Source organism: Entelurus aequoreus, linkage group LG13 (genome assembly GCF_033978785.1).
Source record: "Entelurus aequoreus isolate RoL-2023_Sb linkage group LG13, RoL_Eaeq_v1.1, whole genome shotgun sequence".
In the NCBI taxonomy this organism is placed as follows: Eukaryota; Metazoa; Chordata; class Actinopteri; order Syngnathiformes; family Syngnathidae; genus Entelurus; species Entelurus aequoreus.
The window spans coordinates 60,681,082-60,703,651 of NC_084743.1; the positions used below are offsets into that span (position 1 = coordinate 60,681,082).

Sequence of the window (22,570 nt, forward strand, 5' to 3'; positions counted from 1 at the left end):
TATATATATATATACATACATACATACATACATACATACATACATACATACATACATACATACATACATACATATATATATATATATATATACATACACACACACACACATGTATACACACACATATACATACTGAGAGGGACAAGAGGTAGAAAATGGATGGATGTATACATATATATATGCACACACATATACACGCATACATACACAAATATATACATATATGTACATTTATATATACATATATATATATACACACACATATATATTATTATTATCATTATAATATCATAATATATATTAAAACCACATCTCAGTGTACTACACGTTTTCTTTTATTCAAGTTGTTTGTATTTTTGACTGGGAGAAATGACATGGTTCAATGCATCCAAATGACATGCTGTAGATTTATTCCTACAGCAAGGATATATGAAAGATGATATTTTTTTGTTTTTTAATAAGCGACAGACTATTTTGCAATATGAACAATGTGTTAAGTCTGACGAATAAAGACCTTAACTACTTGTATTGTTCTTTGTGACATTTCTAATGTTTACATTTTCAACTATTGCATCTTTATTTACGTTATATTATATATGTGTGAATGTGAGTGTCAATGTTGTCTGTCTATCTGTGTTGGCCCTGCGATGAGGTGGCGACTTGTCCAGGGTGTACCCAGCCTTCCGCCCGAATGCAGCTGAGATAGGCTCCAGCACCCCCCACCTCGCGACCCCGAAGGGGACAAGCGGTAGAAAATGGAAGGATGGATATATCAGAGGAAATATAGGTATTTTATATATTTTTTTATTTGTATTTATTGTTTTTTTGTCTTTTTGTATGGATATTATATGTTTTTTAGGATACTAGTCCTTATAGAATCTGCTGAGAAAAAGTATGTCCCTTGGACAAATGTAATTGAGGACGCCTGATATAAGTTTGTGTGTTTTAAAGTTAATTTAACTTTCATAAATGCAGTAAGTTTGTACTCCCAAGCTTACAATACAGTAAAGTATTGTTTAAGTGGGTAATGAGTGTGTAATCATGATGTTTTCATAGCATGGTTCATCTTTCACACTCACCACTGCACCTTCATCACTGACAGTCACAGCGCCCCCTGCTGGTCCCACAGTCAGGTAAGTCTGTCCCACGCTGGTCTCGTCCGCCTGACCTCTGGCGGCTGAGACCACCTCGGGTACGCTCTTCAAAATGGACGACAAGGGTCTTTTGAGGGGGATGCTTTCCGCCTCGTCGTCGGTCGCGGCCGTGTCAGGGACACTGTGGGAGGAATGTTTCCTCCTCACGGGTTTACTGATGGCGGGCTCCTCTCCTGAAGGCCCACCCTGCTCCCACACGCTCCTCCGAGCCCCGAGCTTCCTCCTGGGGGGTTTGGCCTTCCCCTCCGTCCCTTCCTTAGCTTTGCTCTTGCCGGGGTCCTGCTCTCGTTGTCTCTGGAGGCTTCCAAGTCGCCTCAGCATGGCTTGAACGGGCCCTTCTGAGCTCGCCTCCGCCTTGGACGCGGGCCGGCCCGCCTTACCCACTGTCACGTACACCGTGGTGATCTTGTCGGAGTCTCCTGATGGATGATTGGGAGCAGACGCAGCCATTTTATGCGCCGCGGTGTTAGACATGGTGCGTCTTCGGCCCGATGCGGTGCGCGTAGCCGACTTTCTATCCTCCTGTTCTATAACCTCGCAGCTCGGATCCTGGCTGTCTGTCACTTGAACTCCGTCTTCCCCCAACTCACCCTCACCTGCGTCTTCCTCGCCAGCTGACTGCATCAAACCCCCCCAGGGCGACTTGGCTTTGCGAGGGTTCCCCGTCAGAGAGGCGGGGTCTTGAGCCGAGCCCCGCCTCTCCTTGGGGCTGAAGCGGGTACCCTCTGCGAAGGAGACGGACGGACGCTTGGATTTGGCGATGCTGGAAGTGCGGGGGATGTTGAAGGGGGAGGTTATGTCCTCGCTGCTGAAGCCTGACGGGTCTAAGAGCATGTTACACTTGGAGCTCATCTCCTGGAAGTGGCTGCCCTCCATGCCCGGCATGTCTGTCCAAGACAAAGAAAAGTGCATTGAAAAACAATGTTGGGACAGAATGAACTGTACATGTACAGTACATGATATTTGTCAGGTTCAAACACTGATGACATCTATTAAACAAGACAAGAGGCAAAGAATCAAACAGAGACAGAATTCAATTTGGACTCAATATATTGAGGAAAGTCGCCTTTACACTGTACCCTTGTACAGTATCTTAGCACGCTCTGCCAAAAGATGGCATGCCTCCTTCTTTTATTTTGGACCCTCCCCGACCACATGGCCACCACTGCTTCCAAAGGACAAAGGTTAGTAAAATAGTTCAAAAAGAGTTCCATAAAATAGTTCAAAAAGAGGTCCATAAAATTGTTCAAAAAGAGTTCGTAAAATACTTCAAAAAGAGTTCGTCTGGAAATTGGGCAGATCCTGTCATCTCTCCGCTTTGAAGTCCTTGGGCCAGAACAACATCCTTCTGTTGATTACCATACATGAGAGAAAACAGAAAACCCTTCATGTGGCTCTCCCCCTTACACAGTGGAGTTTTACGAGCCTTCCTCTTGGTAGGTTTCAAAGACAGCTTTTGTCTTCTTACTTGACAGAACTCAATGTAACACAAAGTTTTTTGTGATAATTTAGAAACAATTATTCTAACAATATTCAAGGACATAACATGTTTTCTATCTTTTAACACACACATTCTATCTCATTTAGGTTTCGGAAGAAGAGGTGCCAGGAACGAGAAGTTAACTTTCAGTTTTGATCTCAACTTGGACAAAAAGCATGTGGTGAGGGCGACCATTTTAGAGAGCGCTTTGAACTTTAGACGGCTCGGTCCTCTCTAGAGTAGAATTAAATAATCTGGGTGGACCCCTCCCTCCTAAAGGGAGGGTCCCAACAATAAAGGGGCGGCATAGCTCGGTTGGTAGAGTGGCCGTGCCAGCAACTTGAGGGTTCCAGGTTTGATCCCCGCTTCTGCCATCCTAGTCACTGCTGTTGTGTCCTTGGGCAAGACACTTTACCCACCTGCTCCCAGTGCCACCCACACTGGTTTAAATGTAACTTAGATATTGGGTTTTCACTATGTAAAGTGCTTTGAGTCACTAGAGAAAAGTGCTATATAAATATAATTCACTAAAGTACATGATATTTTTGAGCAGAATAATCTGCATAGGCGTTATATATTTAAGGTTTGCGTGTACTAAAACACCTGCAACCTTGATAGCGCACGCAAAGCTGATCTGCTAAGCCAGGGGTGTCCAAACTTTTTGACTTGGGGGTCACATTGGGCCTGCATATATATATATATATATATATATATATATATATATATATATATATATATATATATATATATATATATATATACACAGGCCAAAAGTTTGGACACACCTTCTCATTTAATGTATTTTCTTTACTTTCATAACTATATTTTCATTTCATTTTTCATTTTCATGTTTATTTCGAATATGTAGACAAAACAAAAACAACACATTTTGAAAAAAAACAACAAAAAAGCCATTCAAGAATGAATAACAAAAACAATAATAATAATAATAATAATAATAGTAATAATAAAAAGCAAAAGAAACAAGAAATGAAAATAAACATTTAATGTAAACATATCCGAAAAGGAGTGAGAAGAAGTAAAAACTTATGTACTCCCACCCCTCTTATTACATACTGTATGTTTAATAATAATAATAATAATGTTATTATTAAATGTTATGTCATATAAATACATATATAAGTATGTATACATATGTATATATATACATATATATATATATATATATATATATATATATACATATATATATATATATATATATACATATATATATATATATATATATGTATACATATATATATATACACATATATATATATACATATATATATATATATATATATGTATACATATATATATATACACATATATATATATATATATATATATATATATATATATATATATATATATATATATATATATATATATATATATATATATATATACATACATGTACATCCACAACACACATTTAACAAGTAACTATGAATGTGACACAACAGAGTGTATACATAGTAATATCGAGGAGCTTCAAGCACACCTGTGAAGTGAAAACCATTTCAGGTGACCACCTCTTGAAGCTCATCGAGAGAATGCCAAGAGTGTGCAAAAAAGTAATCAAAGCAAAGGGTGGCTATTTTGAAGAACCTAGAATATCAACCATATTTTCAGTTATTTCACCTTTTTTTGTTAAATACATTCATAATTTGGATGCCTTCAGTGACAATCTACAATGTAAATAGTCTATTATGATATATATATTATATTATATATATATAATATATATATATATATATATATATATATATATATATATATATATATATATATATATATATATATATATATATATATATATATATATATATATATATATATATATATATATATATATATACAGTGGGGCAAAAAAGTCTTTAGTCAGCCACCCATTGATTGTCAATGGGTGGCTGACTAAATACTTTTTTGCCCCACTGTATATATATATATATATGTTTTTGTTTATTTGTTTGTTTTTGTTTTTTTAAATGGTGCTTGGATGTTTTTTTACAATACCCTCAAAGATAAGTGAGCAGGTTGTGTTATGTGTGGTCGTGTGTGTTGACTTTTTATGTTGGTTGCCTTTGCGCCATGACTAGTGAAGGTTGTTTATATCGGCCATTGAAGTAAATGCTGTGCTATTTTAACTTCAACGCACAATTCTTGGTCATTGACCTGATCTAGTCGTCATGTCTACAAAAATGCGGCAAATTTGCACCAATCAGATATCTAAAATTAATTTGAAAACACTCCAGGGGCCAGATTCCTTATTAAAACTCATGACGTCTCGCGGGCCAAACTGATGAAAACTTGGATTGTTTTCCCTGGCTTCGAGACTCTCCCGAAGGACAGTGCAGCGAAGACGTAACAAACTCCCTTCTTGTCTCTCATGGACACACACTTGTTGTTGTTGACTTTGGACTAGCGACTGCACGACATCAAGGCCGCGGAACAGACACACACTGCAGGCTTACACACAAACATGCATCCACAAAAATATACGCCACACACATACATACCACACCCCCCAAATCCAACGCCCTCGACGCAAATCCCATAGGGGTGATGAAAGGATGGTCAGCGGCTGAGAGCTGCGGCCTACCACCATGACCCCGCACTCCCTTCCCTCTGTTACTAGATATCTCGAGATGTACGTTGTAATATGTATACGTGCTTTACTATAGAGGTTTTTTCCCACTCCAGACTGGGCCCCCTTAGGAGCCCAGTATAGATTGTATTTTTCTACTCATCCTTCCCCAGCGTTTTACCCTTTTCCCCATCTTTTACGGGGCGCCTTGCGGCGACCCATCAGCGTTCCTGTTCTGTAACCCTGTACAATGTTTGTTTGTCTAATTTTGAACGGGTTTGTGCTGAAAACAAAGTTTTTTTGTACTTGTGCAATGTAATAAAGACCTATCCTATCCTATTCTATGACGTCGTCTCCATGGTGACAGCCAGTGTACACTCCTCATTTAAATAGGGCGGTCTGCCCCACTTTTGCACTTGTTGTCAATTGTACACACAGTCTTAGTAGATCACCCGCAACACGCTCACTAATAGTGCACACAATTTTATAGTTTGCACATGTTTTTTTAGCACTTGTTTTTTGGATCCGAGTAGATCAGGCCCAAAATGTGTTAACGGCGCCTCTGCTGGCTGTGTAGCCAAACGGTGTGCTCCATTTTGCCTTAATTGCTTCAAGACCCAATGAATCAACTGGTCCGTTAATATTGACTACCTTCTCGAGGTGGGATGCAGTAGAGAGCCTCTCCATCCTCCTCATCACTGTCAAAGGAGGAGCCCTCAGTCACCCAGCCGGAGGAGGGAGGCTCAATGAAGCTGTGGTTGAACGTGAGCTCCGGGTCATGGTGAGACACTGTGCAGAGCATGACATCAACACAGTGGGTGGAAAAAGACACGTGTGGTCACATGACTAACAACACGTACCAGTGACACGAGGGAGGCCGGACGACCAATCAGAGATGCACGGGAGGGCGGCGCCGATGTTAGCCAGGACGCTGTAGACGTGATATTTCATGCGTACTGACAGTCCTCCGTCGGACACACCCGTTCTGCGGAGCATCAAGGTTATTATGGGATGGCTAATGGACAGGAAAACTTGAACGGTTCTTCAAATCCGTAGAACCATGTATAAGTTGCCATGGTTACCGCACGTGAGGTCCTACCACCATGTGACTTCTCCCAGCCTATCAGCAACATAATTTAGACTGAATATGTCAATGTGATCCAGACCTGTCTTTTTCATCAGCGGGACCTCCTCCACAACACAGACAGCAGCACAGGACAGCGAGGAGCAGCAGGAGCAGAGGAACCAACAGGCCTGCCAGGAGAGCGCCTCGACCACCTGACACACACATTTACACAATGCACGTCAGTCATGTACAAATGGAAGCTTAAGATGCATGGCGGGGGACATACTATTGGGGCAGACACCAGTCACCGGGTGGCAGCCCACCTCCTCGCCACAGCCGCAGGCGGAGGAGCAGTTGAGGCCAAACTGCAGGGCGGAGCAACTGTTGTTACAACTGAAACGGATGAGGCAAAGACAGAATGATGTCATTTCACCGCAGCATATAAAAAGGGCTTCTATATTTAAACTCTGACTCATGCATGGCCTACAGCATTCTTATATTGGCGACAAACTATATAACGACTAATAAAAGGCGGGACATTATTTTTCGATTTATAAACCCTGTTCAAGAACCAATTAAGTTCATAAATCCAGATTCAACTTGACTAATTGTATTATATTGTATGATTTAGGTTTATTTATTTACTGTATTTTTCGGACTATAAGGCGCAATCAGGTCTGGCCCTAACCAATCTGGCGCCCTAGGCAAGATTTTAGGTGGCGCCCCCCCACATCGGCAGTGAAGTGTATATACTCACAAGAAACCGAATAGCTTTGTCTTTGACATTTTTTTTTACTTAAAGAAAGCAAATTAACATATTATATGAGAATGTTATGTTATGATTATCTTTAACCGAATCACAGCAGTGCTCAAATTAAAAAACAGCATTCCCTCTCATGTGATATTGCTTAATTAATATTAATGATGTGCACTTTAACAACTAGGCTTACAACTATACCTAATATATAAAGGGGTGGAAAAGTGACTATTACCTGTAGGCCAAACATTAGCTAACCAGAAGGCAATAACAATGTAAACAAAAAACACCTGCTTAAAAGATCTAATACAAATGTCCCTGAGGAATGTAAGGTGGGAGTACTGTAATTACCTAACGTTACATTATTATTTTCCATAACAATTTAGCCCCCTCCACAATATTAACCCGACGTTAAAACAGAACTAGCTATTTATTTATTAGCAATTGCCGAATCATGTAACATTAGCTTAATGCTAAAAAGCCAGGTTACTATCACATTCTGTAACAGACAAATAATTTCATGTAGGCTAACGTTACCTACCTGCTACCTCTGTCTTTTTCTCGTTTCTCCTCCTCTTCTTTTCTATTTTTTCTTCCCTGGGCACCTGACAGTTTTGGCCGTTTTGACATCTTGTGTTAATTTTTTGATGTGGTGACGTCCAAAAAGAGTCATGATACGGGAAGGGAGGGGGCGCACCGTGCGGGGGGGGGGGGGGGGGGGCGTAATGTTGTAACAAATTATATTTCTATTAAATAGGCTTTACTTTGCATTTTAATTAACGTGGGATTATTTTTTGTATTTAGAAATAATAGTACCAACTTTTTTTTTCTTTTTTCTTTTTCTCCAACATTTGTGGCACTGGCGTGGCGCCCCCTGATGGATGGCGCCCTAAGCATTTGCCTATATGGCCTATGCCACGGGCCGGCCCTGGGCGCACTTAAAATCCTTTCATTTTCTCAAAACTCGACAGTGCGCCTTATAACCCGGTGTGCCTAATGTACGGAATAATTCTGGTTGTGCTTACCGACCTCGAAGCTATTTTATTTGGTACATGGTGAAATGATAAGTGTGACCAGTAGATGGCAGTCACACATAAGAGATACGTGTAGACTGCAATATGACTCAAGTAAACAACACCAAGAATTTATATGTTCCATTGGAAATATAGAACATTACACACGGCGCTCAAAAATCTATCAAAAATGTTTTAGTACGACTTTGGTAAGCTGTAAAGCCGCACCACTTGATGGATTGTACTGTGCTTCAATATAGGAGTATTATTATGGCGTGTGTCTAAGGTAAGACATAATCTGGCGTTTTGTTTCGCAATATTGTGCAAAAGCAACTTTTCTTACCTTCTGGTACCTGCTGATCTGTATTTGGAATCTGCATAAGTCCTGAAAATGTGCGCGAGTCTGCCTTTGTAGTCCGTGGGGACTTCATAGTCAATAAGCTTCTTCTTTTTCTCCATCTTCTTGTTATGGGACATTCATCCTCCGCTGTTGCCATATCTAATATAAAGTAGTGTAAAGTTATTTTATATCTGTCAGTAAACTCGCCATGAAAGCACTAAAACATACCGGTGTAGTGAGTTTACATTATTCACCCAAGGAACTTTAGTTATTAGAGAGTTCCGGTCGGATGTTTTTTCACGGGACACATTTCCGGCGTTGTTGTTGCACTAGTGAGCCACGGATGAGGAGATGCTGCTCCGTTATTGATTGAAGTAAAGTCTGAATGTCATTAAAACAGTTAGCTCCATCTTTTGACACTTCTTCCACTCCCGTCCTTGCACGCTACACCGCTACAACAAAGATGACGGGGAGAAGACGCTGTCGAAGGTGAGCCACGTAAATAAGACCGCCCACAAAACGGCGCATCCTGAAGCGACTGTCAGAAAGCGGCTTGGAGATGATGTGTAAAACATCATCTATGCAACATTTTGACCAAAGAACCACCATTACATGTTATGTAGACCACAAGGAAATGTTTTACATTTAGAAGAAAAAAATAATAATATGACTCCTTTAATGCGCCCTATAATCCGGTGCACCTTTTGTATGAAAATAAACCTGACTAGACCCGCTCATCGGCAGTGCGCTTTATGGTCCATAAAATACAGTACATTATAATATAATATAATTGCAATGATCGCTCACAATAAAAGTAGTTTATCTGAAATAAACACTGAAATGAAGCTTCATATGGAGGTTATTGATTATGACCAGTGAAATATTGGTTCTACTCCTCCTCAGTAGCTCTCTAGATTGGTGCTGAGTGTGCAAGAACTGGACCCTGCCACCATGCACATCAATTCAAAGTAATATATGGGATAGTGTGCCTGGTACGCATACCAAGTCAGACTTCCTGGAATTGTGCCCATGACGTGATCATGATGCGATGAGGATGACTGGCCTGATGATGTCAGCATTATAACGCTGCACCATTGTGAGCGTATGCCTCCCTTTAATAAAGTGCAACACTGTCAAGTCCTTTCTGAGCTCTATAGCAGGGGTGTCCAAACTACGGCCCGGGGGCGTGTTCAATTTGGCCTGTGAGACTTTGTGAATTTATTAAGGAATCTGGCCACAGGGAGATTTCAATTCATTTTAAAAGTCAATGTATATGTTCCGGATTCATCACCGTCTTGTGGTCAACATGAGTCATTTGGGCCTATGACCAATTATCATGCTTTAAATGCAAACCAAGTGCAGCATTCACATATATTACCCAATGCATTTACATATATGGTGCAAAAAAAAAAAATCAAACCAACAAAAAATAGCAACAGACATGGTCACACATAACACATTATAACACAATTTGAAGATATTATAAAAAACGTCCATACACCATAAAAACAATTTAGAATTAAAAAAACTTTATGGAGGTTGTCACAGAAGTAAACAAGATAGGAGTCCAACTTTCACATACTCTTAATATCCAATTATATTAATTAATAATTGTATGTTCATTATATTTATACAATATGTACACCTATTATATATATATATATATATATATATATATATATATATATATATATATATATATATATATATATATATATATATATATATATATATATATATATATATATATACACACACACACACACACATATATATATATATATATATACACACACACACACATATATATATATATATACACACACACACACACACACACACATATATATATATATATATACACTACCGTTCAAAAGTTTGGGGTCACATTGAAATGTCCTTATTTTTGAAGGAAAAGCACTGTACTTTTCAATGAAGATAACTTTAAACTAGTCTTAACTTTAAAGAAATACACTCTATACATTGCTAATGTGGTAAATGACTATTCTGGCAGCAAATGTCTGGTTTTTGGTGCAATATCTACATAGGTGTATAGAGACCCATTTCCAGAAACTATCACTCCAGTGTTCTTATGGTACAATGTGTTTGCTCATTGGCTCAGAAGGCTAATTGATGATTAGAAAACCCTTGTGCAATCATGTTCACACATCTGAAAACAGTTTAGCTCGTTACAGAAGCTACAAAACTGACCTTCCTTTGAGCAGATTGAGTTTCTGGAGCATCACATTTGTGGGGTCAATTAAACGCTCAAAATGGCCAGTAAAAGAGAACTTTCATCTGAAACTCGACAGTCTATTCTTGTTCTTAGAAATGAAGGCTATTCCACAAAATTGTTTGGGTGACCCCAAACTTTTGAACGGTAGTGTATATATATATATATATATATATATATATATATATATATATATATATATATATATATATATATATACATATATATATATATATATATATATATACATATATATATATATATATATATATATATATATATATATATATATATATATATATATATATATATATATATACATATACATATATATATATATATATATATATATATATATATATATATATATATATATATACATATACATATATATATATATATATATATATATATATATATATATATATATATATATATATATATATATATATATATATATATATATATATATATATATATATATATAAAGATATATATACATGCAGTCAGCTTTTGGCCCTTATCATCTGCACCGCACTGACACTGCTCACCTCTCTCCCTGAAAGCCCGGTTGACAGACACACTTTCCTGTCACGTGATGGCAATTGCCGTGGAAACAGGGGCTGCACAGGAAGCGGCAGGCGTCTCCGTACGTCCTGTCAGGGCAGGCCTCCTCACACCTGGCAAGCGAGAACACCATGACTCACTTGAATGAATGAAAAGAATGGAACTATAACCTAATTTAGGGCTGCACGTTCAACATCATACAGATCATTATCGGGCTGATGTGAGGAATTATGATGTCATACATTGAAAAAATTGCTCTGATCGCTAATTTTTTTTTTTAATCTAATGAAGCGAGATTACCCGAACAGTGCTGTAGCTCTACAAAAAACTCAAAAAACGCTCCAACGTAAGCACCACTTTTCCAAAAATGCGCTAGTTTGACGCTAATATGCATTGGCTTTGCTATTGACATGCTACTGATTAGCATTAGCCATTTTACATGGCCATTTAATCATCTCCACATTTGTTTAAAAAAAAACTAAAACTACGATGCACTTTACAATTAAACAGCTGGTGCTTAAATAGTACAACACTTATAGTATTAACACTTTTTAGGGCGCCACAAAGACTGAACTGACTAGTAAACACACCCTAAAGTTTACACTATCTAACATTTTGGACTTGCTACTGTAATGGAAACTTATCGTCGTACTTGCAAATGAGACTCGGAAATGTTATAATAAAACCAGATATAACAACTGGACATAATCAGCTATTTTTTAAAATGTTGCTGTGGGGGGAGATGCAGGCAGCGCTGCCTGCAGGAGCAAAAGTCACCGCCTCTGTCCATGGTGCTGAGGACAGAGCACCATCAGACGGGGGCGTGGCAGTGCTGACGGCGAGACACAGCTGGCAGGTGATTAGATTTCACAGGTGGTACGTGTTAATCTAATCATCTGTTGTCTTTAACAGTAAGCGGCCGGGAGCAGAAGTACAGAGAGGATACGGACGTGACTGAAAAGTCACGTTCTGGGGGAGAAAGACTTTGAAAAAAACATGTACATTAAAACCTTTGTTAAAAACTGCACGCTTGGCTCTTGTTTGCCGTGTCTTCAGTGGAACTACGAGGAAGCAACTTCCACAGTTGCCAAAAAAACAATCGATATCTATTAACACACACACAAACGTGGGTGCCGTCAAGTACCAGGTACCGGGTATCGGTATGTGAACGATACCCATCAGCAGTGCTATTATTTACACAAAGGGATCTGCAAATATTACGGGAGGAGGCAATAAAATATCAAACTTCAACACATCAAACCTTATCAACCACCTGAAATCGCTGTGACCGTGTTTTGAAACGTTGTCGAGTCGTTTTGATCATGTGGCGCCACCTGCTGGTTGCGGCTCTACACAACCGCATAGAGTTTAGCCATAGGGTGTGTGACCAATCAAAATGTTTTCTTTAGTAAATTGGAAGGCACACACACCTGGATCCTGTCCATCCTGGATCACATCGCCAACATTTCCCGCTTTTTGGATCGCAAGTCTCATTGTTTCTGCAGCGCGGGCAGGGCTCTTGGCAGCTGTCGCCATGGTAACCAGACGGGCACGGGCGGTCGCATTGCGTGCCATTCCAGCCGGTCTCGCAGGCAGCGCAGGCGCCGTCGGTGGAGGAGCAGGGCTTGTTGTCTTTACAGTGTCCACAACTGAAGAGGTGAGGACAAAAGTTGACATCGCGTGATAATGTGTGTTAGCATTGCATAATAACATGCGTTAGCATCGCATAAAAATGTGTGTTAGCATCACATGATAAGATGTGTTAGCATCACATGATGGTGTGTTAGCATCACATAAAAATGTGTGTTAGCATTGCATGATAACATGTGTTAGCATCACATGACGAAGTGTGTTAGCATCACATGATAATGCGTTAGCCTTGCATGATAACATATGTTAGCATTACATGCTAACATGCGTTAGCATCGCCTGGTAACGTGTTTTAGCATCACATGATAATGTGCGTTAGCCTTGCATGATAACCTGTGTTAGCATCACATGCTAACGCATGTTAGCATTACATGATGACATGTGTTAGCATCGCATGATCACGCATGTTAGCATCACATGATGACAGGTGTTAGCATCGCATGATCACGCGTGTTAGCATCCCATGATGACAGGTATTAGCATCCCATAATTACGCGTCTTAGCATCACATGGTGACAGATGTTAGCATCGCATGATAAGGTGTGTTAGCATCACAGTATGACATGTTTTAACATTGCATAATAACGTACGTTAGCATAACATGATGACGTGTGCTAACATCGCATGATAACGTGTGTTAACATCGCATGATAACGTGTGTTAGCATCACATGATGACATGCGCTAGTATCGCATGACAAGGTGTGTTAGCATCATATGATAACATGTGTTAGCATCGCATGATAACGTGTGTTAGCATCGTATAAGGTGTGTTAGCATCACATGATAACGTGTGTTAGCATCACATGATGACGTGTGTTAGCATCGCATCAGGTGTGTTAGCATCACATGATAACGTGTGTTCGGATCACATGATGACATGTGTTAGCATCACATGATGACATGTGTTAGCATCACATGATGACATGTGGTAACATCACATGATGACATGTGTTAGCATCACATGATGACATGTGTTAGCATCACATGATGACATGTGTTAGCATCACATGATGACATGTGTTAGCATCACATGATGAAATGTGGTAACATCACATGATGACATCTGTTAGCATCACATGATGACATGTGTTAGGATCACATGATGACATGTGGTAACATCACATGATGACATGTGGTAACATCACATGATGACATGTGTTAGCATCACATGATGACATGTAACATCACATGATGACATGTGGTAACATCACATGATGACATGTGTTAGCATCACATGATGACATGTAACATCACATGATGACATGTGGTAACATCACATGATGACATGTGTTAGCATCACATGATGACATGTGTTAGCATCACATGATGACATGTGGTAACATCACATGATGACATGTGGCAACATCACATGATGACATTTGGTAACATCACATGATGACATGTGTTAGCATCACATGACATGTGTTAGCATCACATGATGACATGTGTTAGCATCACATGATGACATGTGGTAACATCACATGATGACATGTGGTAGCATCACATGATGACATGTGGTAGCATCACATGATGACATGTGGTAACATCACATGATGACATGTGGTAGCATCACATGATGACATGTGTTAGCATCACATGATGACATGTGTTAGCATCACATGATGACATGTGTTAGCATCTTCACACAAACCTCATTTTACACCAGCTGCCGTACTTCCCGGGCGCACACGGCAGGTTGCAGAAGTCGCCCTCGTACCCCGGGTGGCACAGGCACTGTCCCGTAGCGATGTCACAGTCACTGTGTGCGAGCTCACAGTTACATCGCCTGTCACAGCTGGGCCCCCACCAGCCGGCGTCGCACTCGCACACGCCAGTGCGCTGGTTGCACTGCGACAGGTAGCAGTTGCAAGCGACGGGACATTTCAGCCCCCAGTGACCCCTGCGGCACTGACACCGGCCTGTCAGCTGGTCACAGCCGGGACCCGCAGACCCTCCGGGGACGCACTGGCACGGCTTGGCGCACGTCGGCGTCCACCAGCCCTCGTTGCAGGTGCAGTTCCCGTACACGGGGTGGCAGCTTCCGTGGCGGGTGCACTTGCAGGGGTACTGGCACAGGGGGCCCCAGCGGTTGGGGTTGCAGGTGCATTCGCCGGTGACGGCGTCACAACGGCCATGTGGGTGACACAGGCACACCTGGCGGCAGTCTGACGCCCAGAACTCTGGAGGACAACCTGGAATACAAAAGAACACAACAACAATACTAAAAATATAGAAGTTAGGACACATATTTCATATATATATACATATACATTTATGTGTGTGTATATATATATATATATATATATATATATATATATATATATATATATATATATATATATATATATATATATATATATATATATATATATATATATATATATATATACATACAGTATATATACATGTATAGTTCAGTTTCATATATATATATATATATATACATACATACACATATATATAAATATAAATATTTACATATACATATATATACATACAGTACATATACATACATACAGTATATATCCATATATATACATACAGTATATATCCATATATATCCATATCCATATATATATATATATATATATATATATATATATATATATATATATATATATATATATATATATATATATATATATATATATGTTCAGTTTCATATATGTACATATATACATACATATATATATACACAAATATATGTACACATCCATACATATATATATATGTGCATATATATACATACATATATATACACATACATATATATATATACATAAATACATACACACATACATATATATATATATATATACTGTTTCTGTACATAAATACATACATATATATATACATACACACATACATATGTATATATATACTGTTTCTATACATAAATACATACATATATATATATATACATAAATACATACACACATACATATATATGTATATACATATACATACATAAATACATACACACATACATATATATGTATATATACATACATACATACATACATACATACATACATATATATGTATATATACATACATACATACATACATACATACATACATACATACATACATACATATATATATATATATATATATATATATATATATATATATATATATATATATATATATATATATATATATATATATATACATATTAGGGCTGCAACAACTAATCGATTAAATCGATTAAAATCGATTATAAAAATAGTTGCCGATTAATTTAGTCATCGATTCGTTGGATCTATGCTATGCGCATGCGCAGAGGCTTTTTTTTTTTTATTTTTATTTTTTTTTAAATAAACCTTTATTTATAAACTGCAACATGTACAGACAGCTGAAAAACAATAATCAAAATAAGTATGGTGCCAGTATGCTGTTTTTTTCAATAAAATACTGGAAAGGATAGAAATGTAGTTTGTCTATTTTATCTGATTATTAATCGATTAATCGAAGTAATAATCGACAGATTAATCGATTATCAAATTAATCGTTAGTTGCAGCCCTAATACATATATATATATATACATATATATATATATATATATATATACATATATATATATATACATATATATATATATACATATATATATATATATATATATATATATATATATATATATATATATATATATATATATATATATACATGAAGAACCAACAGTACACCCAGGGAAGTTGTCAGAGAGGGGTTTGGTGGAATGAAAACACACGTCCCTACAGCTTGCGTGGGATTGGTGAAACGGAGTCATGTGACCGCCAGGCTCCCTTTGATTGGTAAAATGGAGTCCAAGGTCACTAAGACAGTCATGTGACAGTGCCCACCAGAGGAAGGCTTGCAAGCCTTAATCAATAGATTATAAATAATTATATGTATAAATTTAACAATCATATTGAAACTCAATGTAACGGAGTAAAAGTAGCGTTTCTTCTTCACAAAAATACTCAAGTTAAAAGAATGTTACAATAAAACTACGCTGACAGGTCCAATTTTTTCCAAACACTAGTTAAGTAAATGTAACGAAGTACTACTACTACGACCCACCTCTGTATACAAGCCTATGAGTATTTAGTTAGTTTCATTAGAAAGAAAGAATAAAAGGACCTAAAAGCGGTGTGTGGTCAACTCACGTGTTTTACATCGGGCTCCATAGAAGCCTGGAGGGCAGCGACACACACCAGGGTGCACACAAAGCTCGTTCTTCAGACAGGCCTGCTCACCCTCACACAGAGCTGCACACATGCATGTTACAGTATGTTACACCAATATGCAACCATGTTTAGCAGACGTGTCCAAATTCTAAAAAATCATATTAAAAAACAAAATGTAACGCACGAAACAGTGGGGAAAAAATACAAAGAGGTGAAATATAACAAGAAAAAGGTGCAATGTTGACTCTAATAACACAAAGCTGTCATGGAGGCTGTTTCTTTCTTTAAAACTGTCATTTCCCCCAAAATAATAATGAATCAAAATCAATGTTGTTATGAATTATTGATCTATTCAGGGCTCCAATTACTTCACATCAAATATTCCACTTTGAAAAATATTGCATATGTTGTGTGTTTGCCATAAAAAATGTGTTTTACTTGACAAAAAGAGCAAAAAACAAACAAAACGTAAAACAAACTTCCAATAAAAAACGTACAATTGACGGATAGATCTGAAGTTAATCTAGAGACCAACTTTACCATTTTTACAAGTAGGACCCTTTTGGATCCCCAAGAATTTTTGTGTGGTTATTTATTTATTTATTTTTTTAACTGTCATTGCTCAAAAAGTAACAATGAATTATTAATTAACTATTAATGAATTATTGACCTATTTAAGACTTGAATTACTTCGAAAATCGAATATTCCACTTTACATATACTTTTATTTATATATATATATATATATATATATATATATATATATATATATATATATATATATATATATATATATATATATATATATATATATATATATATATATATATATATATATATATATATATATATATATATATGTGTGGGAAAAAAATCACAAGACTATTTCATCTCTACAGGCCTGTTTCATGAGGGGTTTCCTCAATCCTCAGGAGATCTCCTGAGGATACATACATATTACGCTCTACCACGGTATCGAGCACTATTTTTTGGATAATCTAATTAAGACATATATATATATATATATATATATATATATACACAGTATATGTATAGTGTTGTCCCGATACCAATATTTTGGTACCGGTACCAAAATGTATTTCGATACTTTTCTAAATAAAGGGGACCACAAAAAATTGCATTATTGGCATTATCTTAACAAAAAAATCTTAGGGTACATTAAACATATGTTTCTTATTGCAAGTTTGTCCTTAAATAAAATAGTGAACATATTAGTCAACTTTTCTTTTAGTAGTAAGTAAACAAACAAAGGCTCCTAATTTAGTCTGCTGACATATGCGGTAACATATTGTGTCATTTATCATTCTATTATTTTGTCAAAATTATTAAGGACAAGTGGTAGAAAATGGGTTTTTAATCTACTTGTTCATTTACTGTTAATATCTGCTCACTTTCTCTTTTCACATGTTCTATCGACACTTCTGTTAAAATGTAATAATCACTTATTCTTCTGTTGTTTGATACTTTACATTAGTTTTGGATGATACCACAAATTTAGGTATCAATCCGAGACCAAGTAGTTACAGGATCATACATTGGTCATATTCAAAGTCCTCATGTGTCCAGGGACGTATTACCTGAGTTTATAAACACAATATACATTTTTTTTAAATGAAAGAAGATGTTGTGATGCCAAAAAATATCGATGTAACCATAGTAGTATCGACTAGATGCGCTCCTGTACTTGGTATCATTACAATGGATGTTAGGTGTAGAGCCACCCATGGCGTTTGTTTACATTTTGACGCCGGTGAGCTACGGTGTGTATTGAAGCATGTTTAGCTATTCCTCGTCCTGCAGGGATGATACTTGTAAGAAACTTACTTTATTTGTAGCCATGGAGGCGAGGATTAGTGATTTAGAAGTAGCTAAATCACTGCCTATTGCGGATGGATGTTAGCCGCTAGCTAGCTAGCCATGTCTTACAGCACCTCTTCCTGAGGGCGTTTCAGTGTTATAACTTCACCTTTATCGTCAGTTTTAAGCCAAAATCCGTCCATTCTCCCTTTTCTGTCTACACACTGTGTCTGCTTGTAAGTACTCCGTGAGTGTGCGCTGCCGAACATGCTCCTCTGCTCGTAAAACCAGCAATTACACCGGTACTTTTTAGAGGCGGCATAGTACCGAATATGATTCATTAGTAACGCGGTATTATACCAATTCCGGTATACCGTACAACCCTATTATGCACACATATAAAACATAGTTGACACAGGGGTAGATCTTGCTTTTTGGCTGAGACCAAGGATCTTGGGCTCAAAAAGGTTGGTGACTAGAGATGTCCGATAATTATCGGCCGATAAATGCTTTAAAATGTAATATCGGAAATTATCGGTATCGTTTTTTTTAATTATCGGTATCAGGTTTTTTTTGTGTTTTTTTGGGGGTTTTTTAAATCAACATAAAAAATACAAGATACACTTACAATTAGTGCACCAACCCAAAAAACCTCCCTCCCCCATTTACACTCATTCACACAAAAGGGTTGTTTCTTTCTGTTATTAATATTCTGGTTCCTACATTATATATCAATATATATCAATTCAAATACAAAATACCCTGCCCCAAGTGGAGGAGTTCAAGTACCTTGGAGTCTTGTTCACGAGTGAGGGAAGAGTGGATCGTGAGATCGACAGGCGGATCGGTGCGGCGTCTTCAGTAATGCGGACGCTGTATCGATCCGTTGTGGTGAAGAAGGAGCTGAGCCGGAAGGTAAAGCTCTCAATTTACCGGTCGATCTACGTTCCCATCCTCACCTATGGTCATGAGCTTTGGGTTATGACCGAAAGGACAAGATCACGGGTACAAGCGGCCAAAATGAGTTTACTCCGCCGGGTGGCGGGGCTCTCCCTTAGAGATAGGGTGAGAAGCTCTGCCATCCGGGGGGAGCTCAAAGTAAAGCCGCTGCTCCTCCACATGGAGAGGAGCCAGATGAGGTGGTTCGGGCATCTGGTCAGGATGCCACCCGAACACCTCCCTAGGGAGGTGTTTAGGGCACGTCCGACCGGTAGGAGGCCACGGGGAAGACCCAGGACACTCCCGGCTGGCCTGGGAACGCCTCGGGATCCCCCGGGAAGAGCTGGACGAAGTGGCTGGGGAGAGGGAAGTCTGGGTTTCCCTGCTTAGGCTGCTGCCCCCGCGACCCGACCTCGGATAAGCGGAAGATGATGGATGGATGGATGGATATATCAATACAGTCTGCAAGGGATACAGTCCGTAAGCACACATGATTGTGCGTGCTGCTGGTCCACTAATAGTACTAACCTTTAACAGTTAATTTTACTCATTTTCATTCATTACTAGTTTCTATGTAACTGTTTTTATATTGTTTTGCTTTCTTTTTTATTCAACAAAATGTTTTTAATTTATTTATCTTGTTTTATTTATTTTTCATTTTTTTAAAGATCCTTATCTTCACCATACCTGGTTGTCCAAATTAGGCATAATAATGTGTTAAATCCACGACTGTATATTTCGGTATCGGTAATTAAGAGTAGGACAATATCGGAATATCGGCAAAAAAAGCCATTATCGGACATCCCTATTGGTGACCTCTGCTCAAATAATACATTGCGAGAACCGGTTTGAACCGAGAAATCATGTTGAATTGAGAATCGATTCTGAATCGAATTGTCACCCCAGGAATCCGAATCGGATTGAATCGTTAGGTGCCCAACATTTTTTATTTTTTTTAAATAAACAAAAGAACGGAAGACAACTGTGAGGGGGGGGTTAACATGTGTGAGCGGCCCTCAGTGGAAAACGTTTGGACACCCCTGATGTATATTATAGCATAGCAACACTCACGTATCGTGCACTCTTTTCCAACCTGATGCCAGCCGGGGCAGCAGATCAGGGCGGAGGGGTCCCTGAGTGGATGTTTAAAAAAAAAGAAAAAAAAGTGTTAAGATAAAAAGTGAAGAGTGAAGAAGAGGACTTGTCTAGAAGGTGAACAAAGTAGATGTGTACCTGGGGTTGTGGCACACGTTCCTCCCAGCAGCATCCAGTGTGTGTGAGCAGGACAGCCAACAGCAGCACAAAGCGGTCAAAGCCCCAAGAAGATGCTTCATCTTCTGCAAATATCTCGCAGTGTCCACTTTGGGAGTGTAATTTGCTCTGGGCTTCTTTTTATTTTCTCGCAAGTTTCTGTTTCCCGAGAGGGGGAGAGAGCCTCATTCTGTCCCTCTCCGGCAAGTCACTTTGTGGCAGTAATGCAAGGGTCGCAGCCACCGGGTTTCCTCTTCCCATTTCCTGGGGAAGCTGAAGGAACTTCCTTCTATTCAGCCAGAAGGGGCTTTTTAAAGATGGGCTCGCACACATCGTACTGTACACACACACGTGTCTCCTCCAGGAGATGATGATGAAGACAGCCTCATTAGGAGGTGAAAAATGCCTTGAAAGTGTGTTGTTTTTTTGAAAAGAAAGTAGTGCACAATAATAATTAATGAGTTGGGATGGGTACCGAATCCGGTACTTTTTTGGCACCGATTCACGTAAAATCCAATGGCGCCATGTCTCGATATCTGGGTTGTGCGTGTTTCTGACCCAAACTACCCCTCGGTCAAGGGTCGGCAAGGCGCAGCTCTAGAGCTGCATGCCACTCTTTAGCGCCGCCCTAATGGCTCCCTGGAGGTTTTTCAAAAATGTATGAAAATGGGAAAAAATGGGGGAGAAAATATATTTTTTGTTTTAATATGGTTTCTGACACACATGACACAAACCTTCCTAATTGTTAGGAATCCCACTGTTTGTATCAAACATGCTTCACTGATGAGTATTTGGCAAGCGCCGTTTTGTCCCACTAATTGCAGCGGTCCTTGAACTCACCATAGTTTGTTTACATGTATAAGTTTCTCCAACGCTGCCACAGAAAGACGTGTTTCATGCCACTGCTTCTTTGTCTCATTTTGTCCACCAAACGTTTTATACTGTGCGTGAATGCACAAAGGTGATCTTTGTTGATGTTATTGACTTGTGTGGAGTGCTCATCAGGCATATTTGGTCAGTGCATGGCTAATCCACGCTAACATGCTATTTAGGCTATCTAAATGTACATATTGCATCATTATGCCTCGTTTGTTTGTATATTTGAGCTTATTTAAATTCCTTTACTTATGTCCTCTTTGTATTTAATTTATATTTGCATGTCTCATAACACATTATCTGTATGTAATATTGACTGCATTTCTGATAGTTGTTTGTGTGCCATGTTGTTCCAGACCACAGTAAATATAAAAATGTGATATTTTAAGTTACTTTAAATGATAAATGGGTTATACTTGTATAGCGCTTTTCTACCTTCAAGGTACTCAAAGCGCTTTGACAGTATTTCCACATCCACACACACATTCACACACTGATGACGGGAGCTGCCATGCAAGGCGCTAACCAGCAGCCTTTAGGAGCAAGGGTGAAGTGTCTTGCCCAAGGACACAACGGACGTGACTAGGATGGTAGAAGGTGGGGATTGAACCCCAGTAACCAGCAACCCTCCGATTGCTGGCACGGCCACTCTACC

General features: G+C 38.5%; 1 protein-coding gene across 1 annotated transcript; it reads right to left on the reverse strand.

Annotated features, from left to right (window-relative positions):
• Window positions 1–228: 228 nt before the first annotated feature.
• On the reverse strand, window positions 229–22,306 carry scarf1 (scavenger receptor class F, member 1). Its single transcript, XM_062068105.1, has 11 exons — window positions 21,022–22,306; window positions 20,860–20,921; window positions 17,011–17,112; window positions 14,507–15,047; window positions 12,634–12,852; window positions 11,188–11,316; window positions 6,580–6,686; window positions 6,394–6,505; window positions 6,088–6,212; window positions 5,879–6,016; window positions 229–2,041 (listed from the first exon to the last, which is right to left on the reverse strand). The coding sequence occupies exons 1-11, from the start codon at window positions 21,120–21,122 to the stop codon at window positions 1,017–1,019; spliced, it is 2,661 nt and encodes an 886-aa protein (XP_061924089.1). The 5' UTR covers window positions 21,123–22,306; the 3' UTR covers window positions 229–1,016.
• Between the last annotated feature and the right edge of the window lie 264 nt (window positions 22,307–22,570).

What these genes read in the sequence shown, in the direction of transcription:
- scarf1 (XM_062068105.1), bottom strand. Translation starts at nt 21,122, where the DNA reads ATGAAGCATCTTCTTGGGGCTTTGACCGCTTTGTGCTGCTGTTGGCTG. An exon ending in TGGAAAAGAGTGCACGATAC is followed by an intron (nt 17,113 to 20,859) that starts GTGAGTGTTGCT and finishes GCATGTGTGCAG; the next exon opens with CTCTGTGTGAGGGTGAGCAG. An exon ending in CGGCCTCCCTCGTGTCACTG is followed by an intron (nt 6,017 to 6,087) that starts GTACGTGTTGTT and finishes TGCTCTGCACAG; the next exon opens with TGTCTCACCATGACCCGGAG.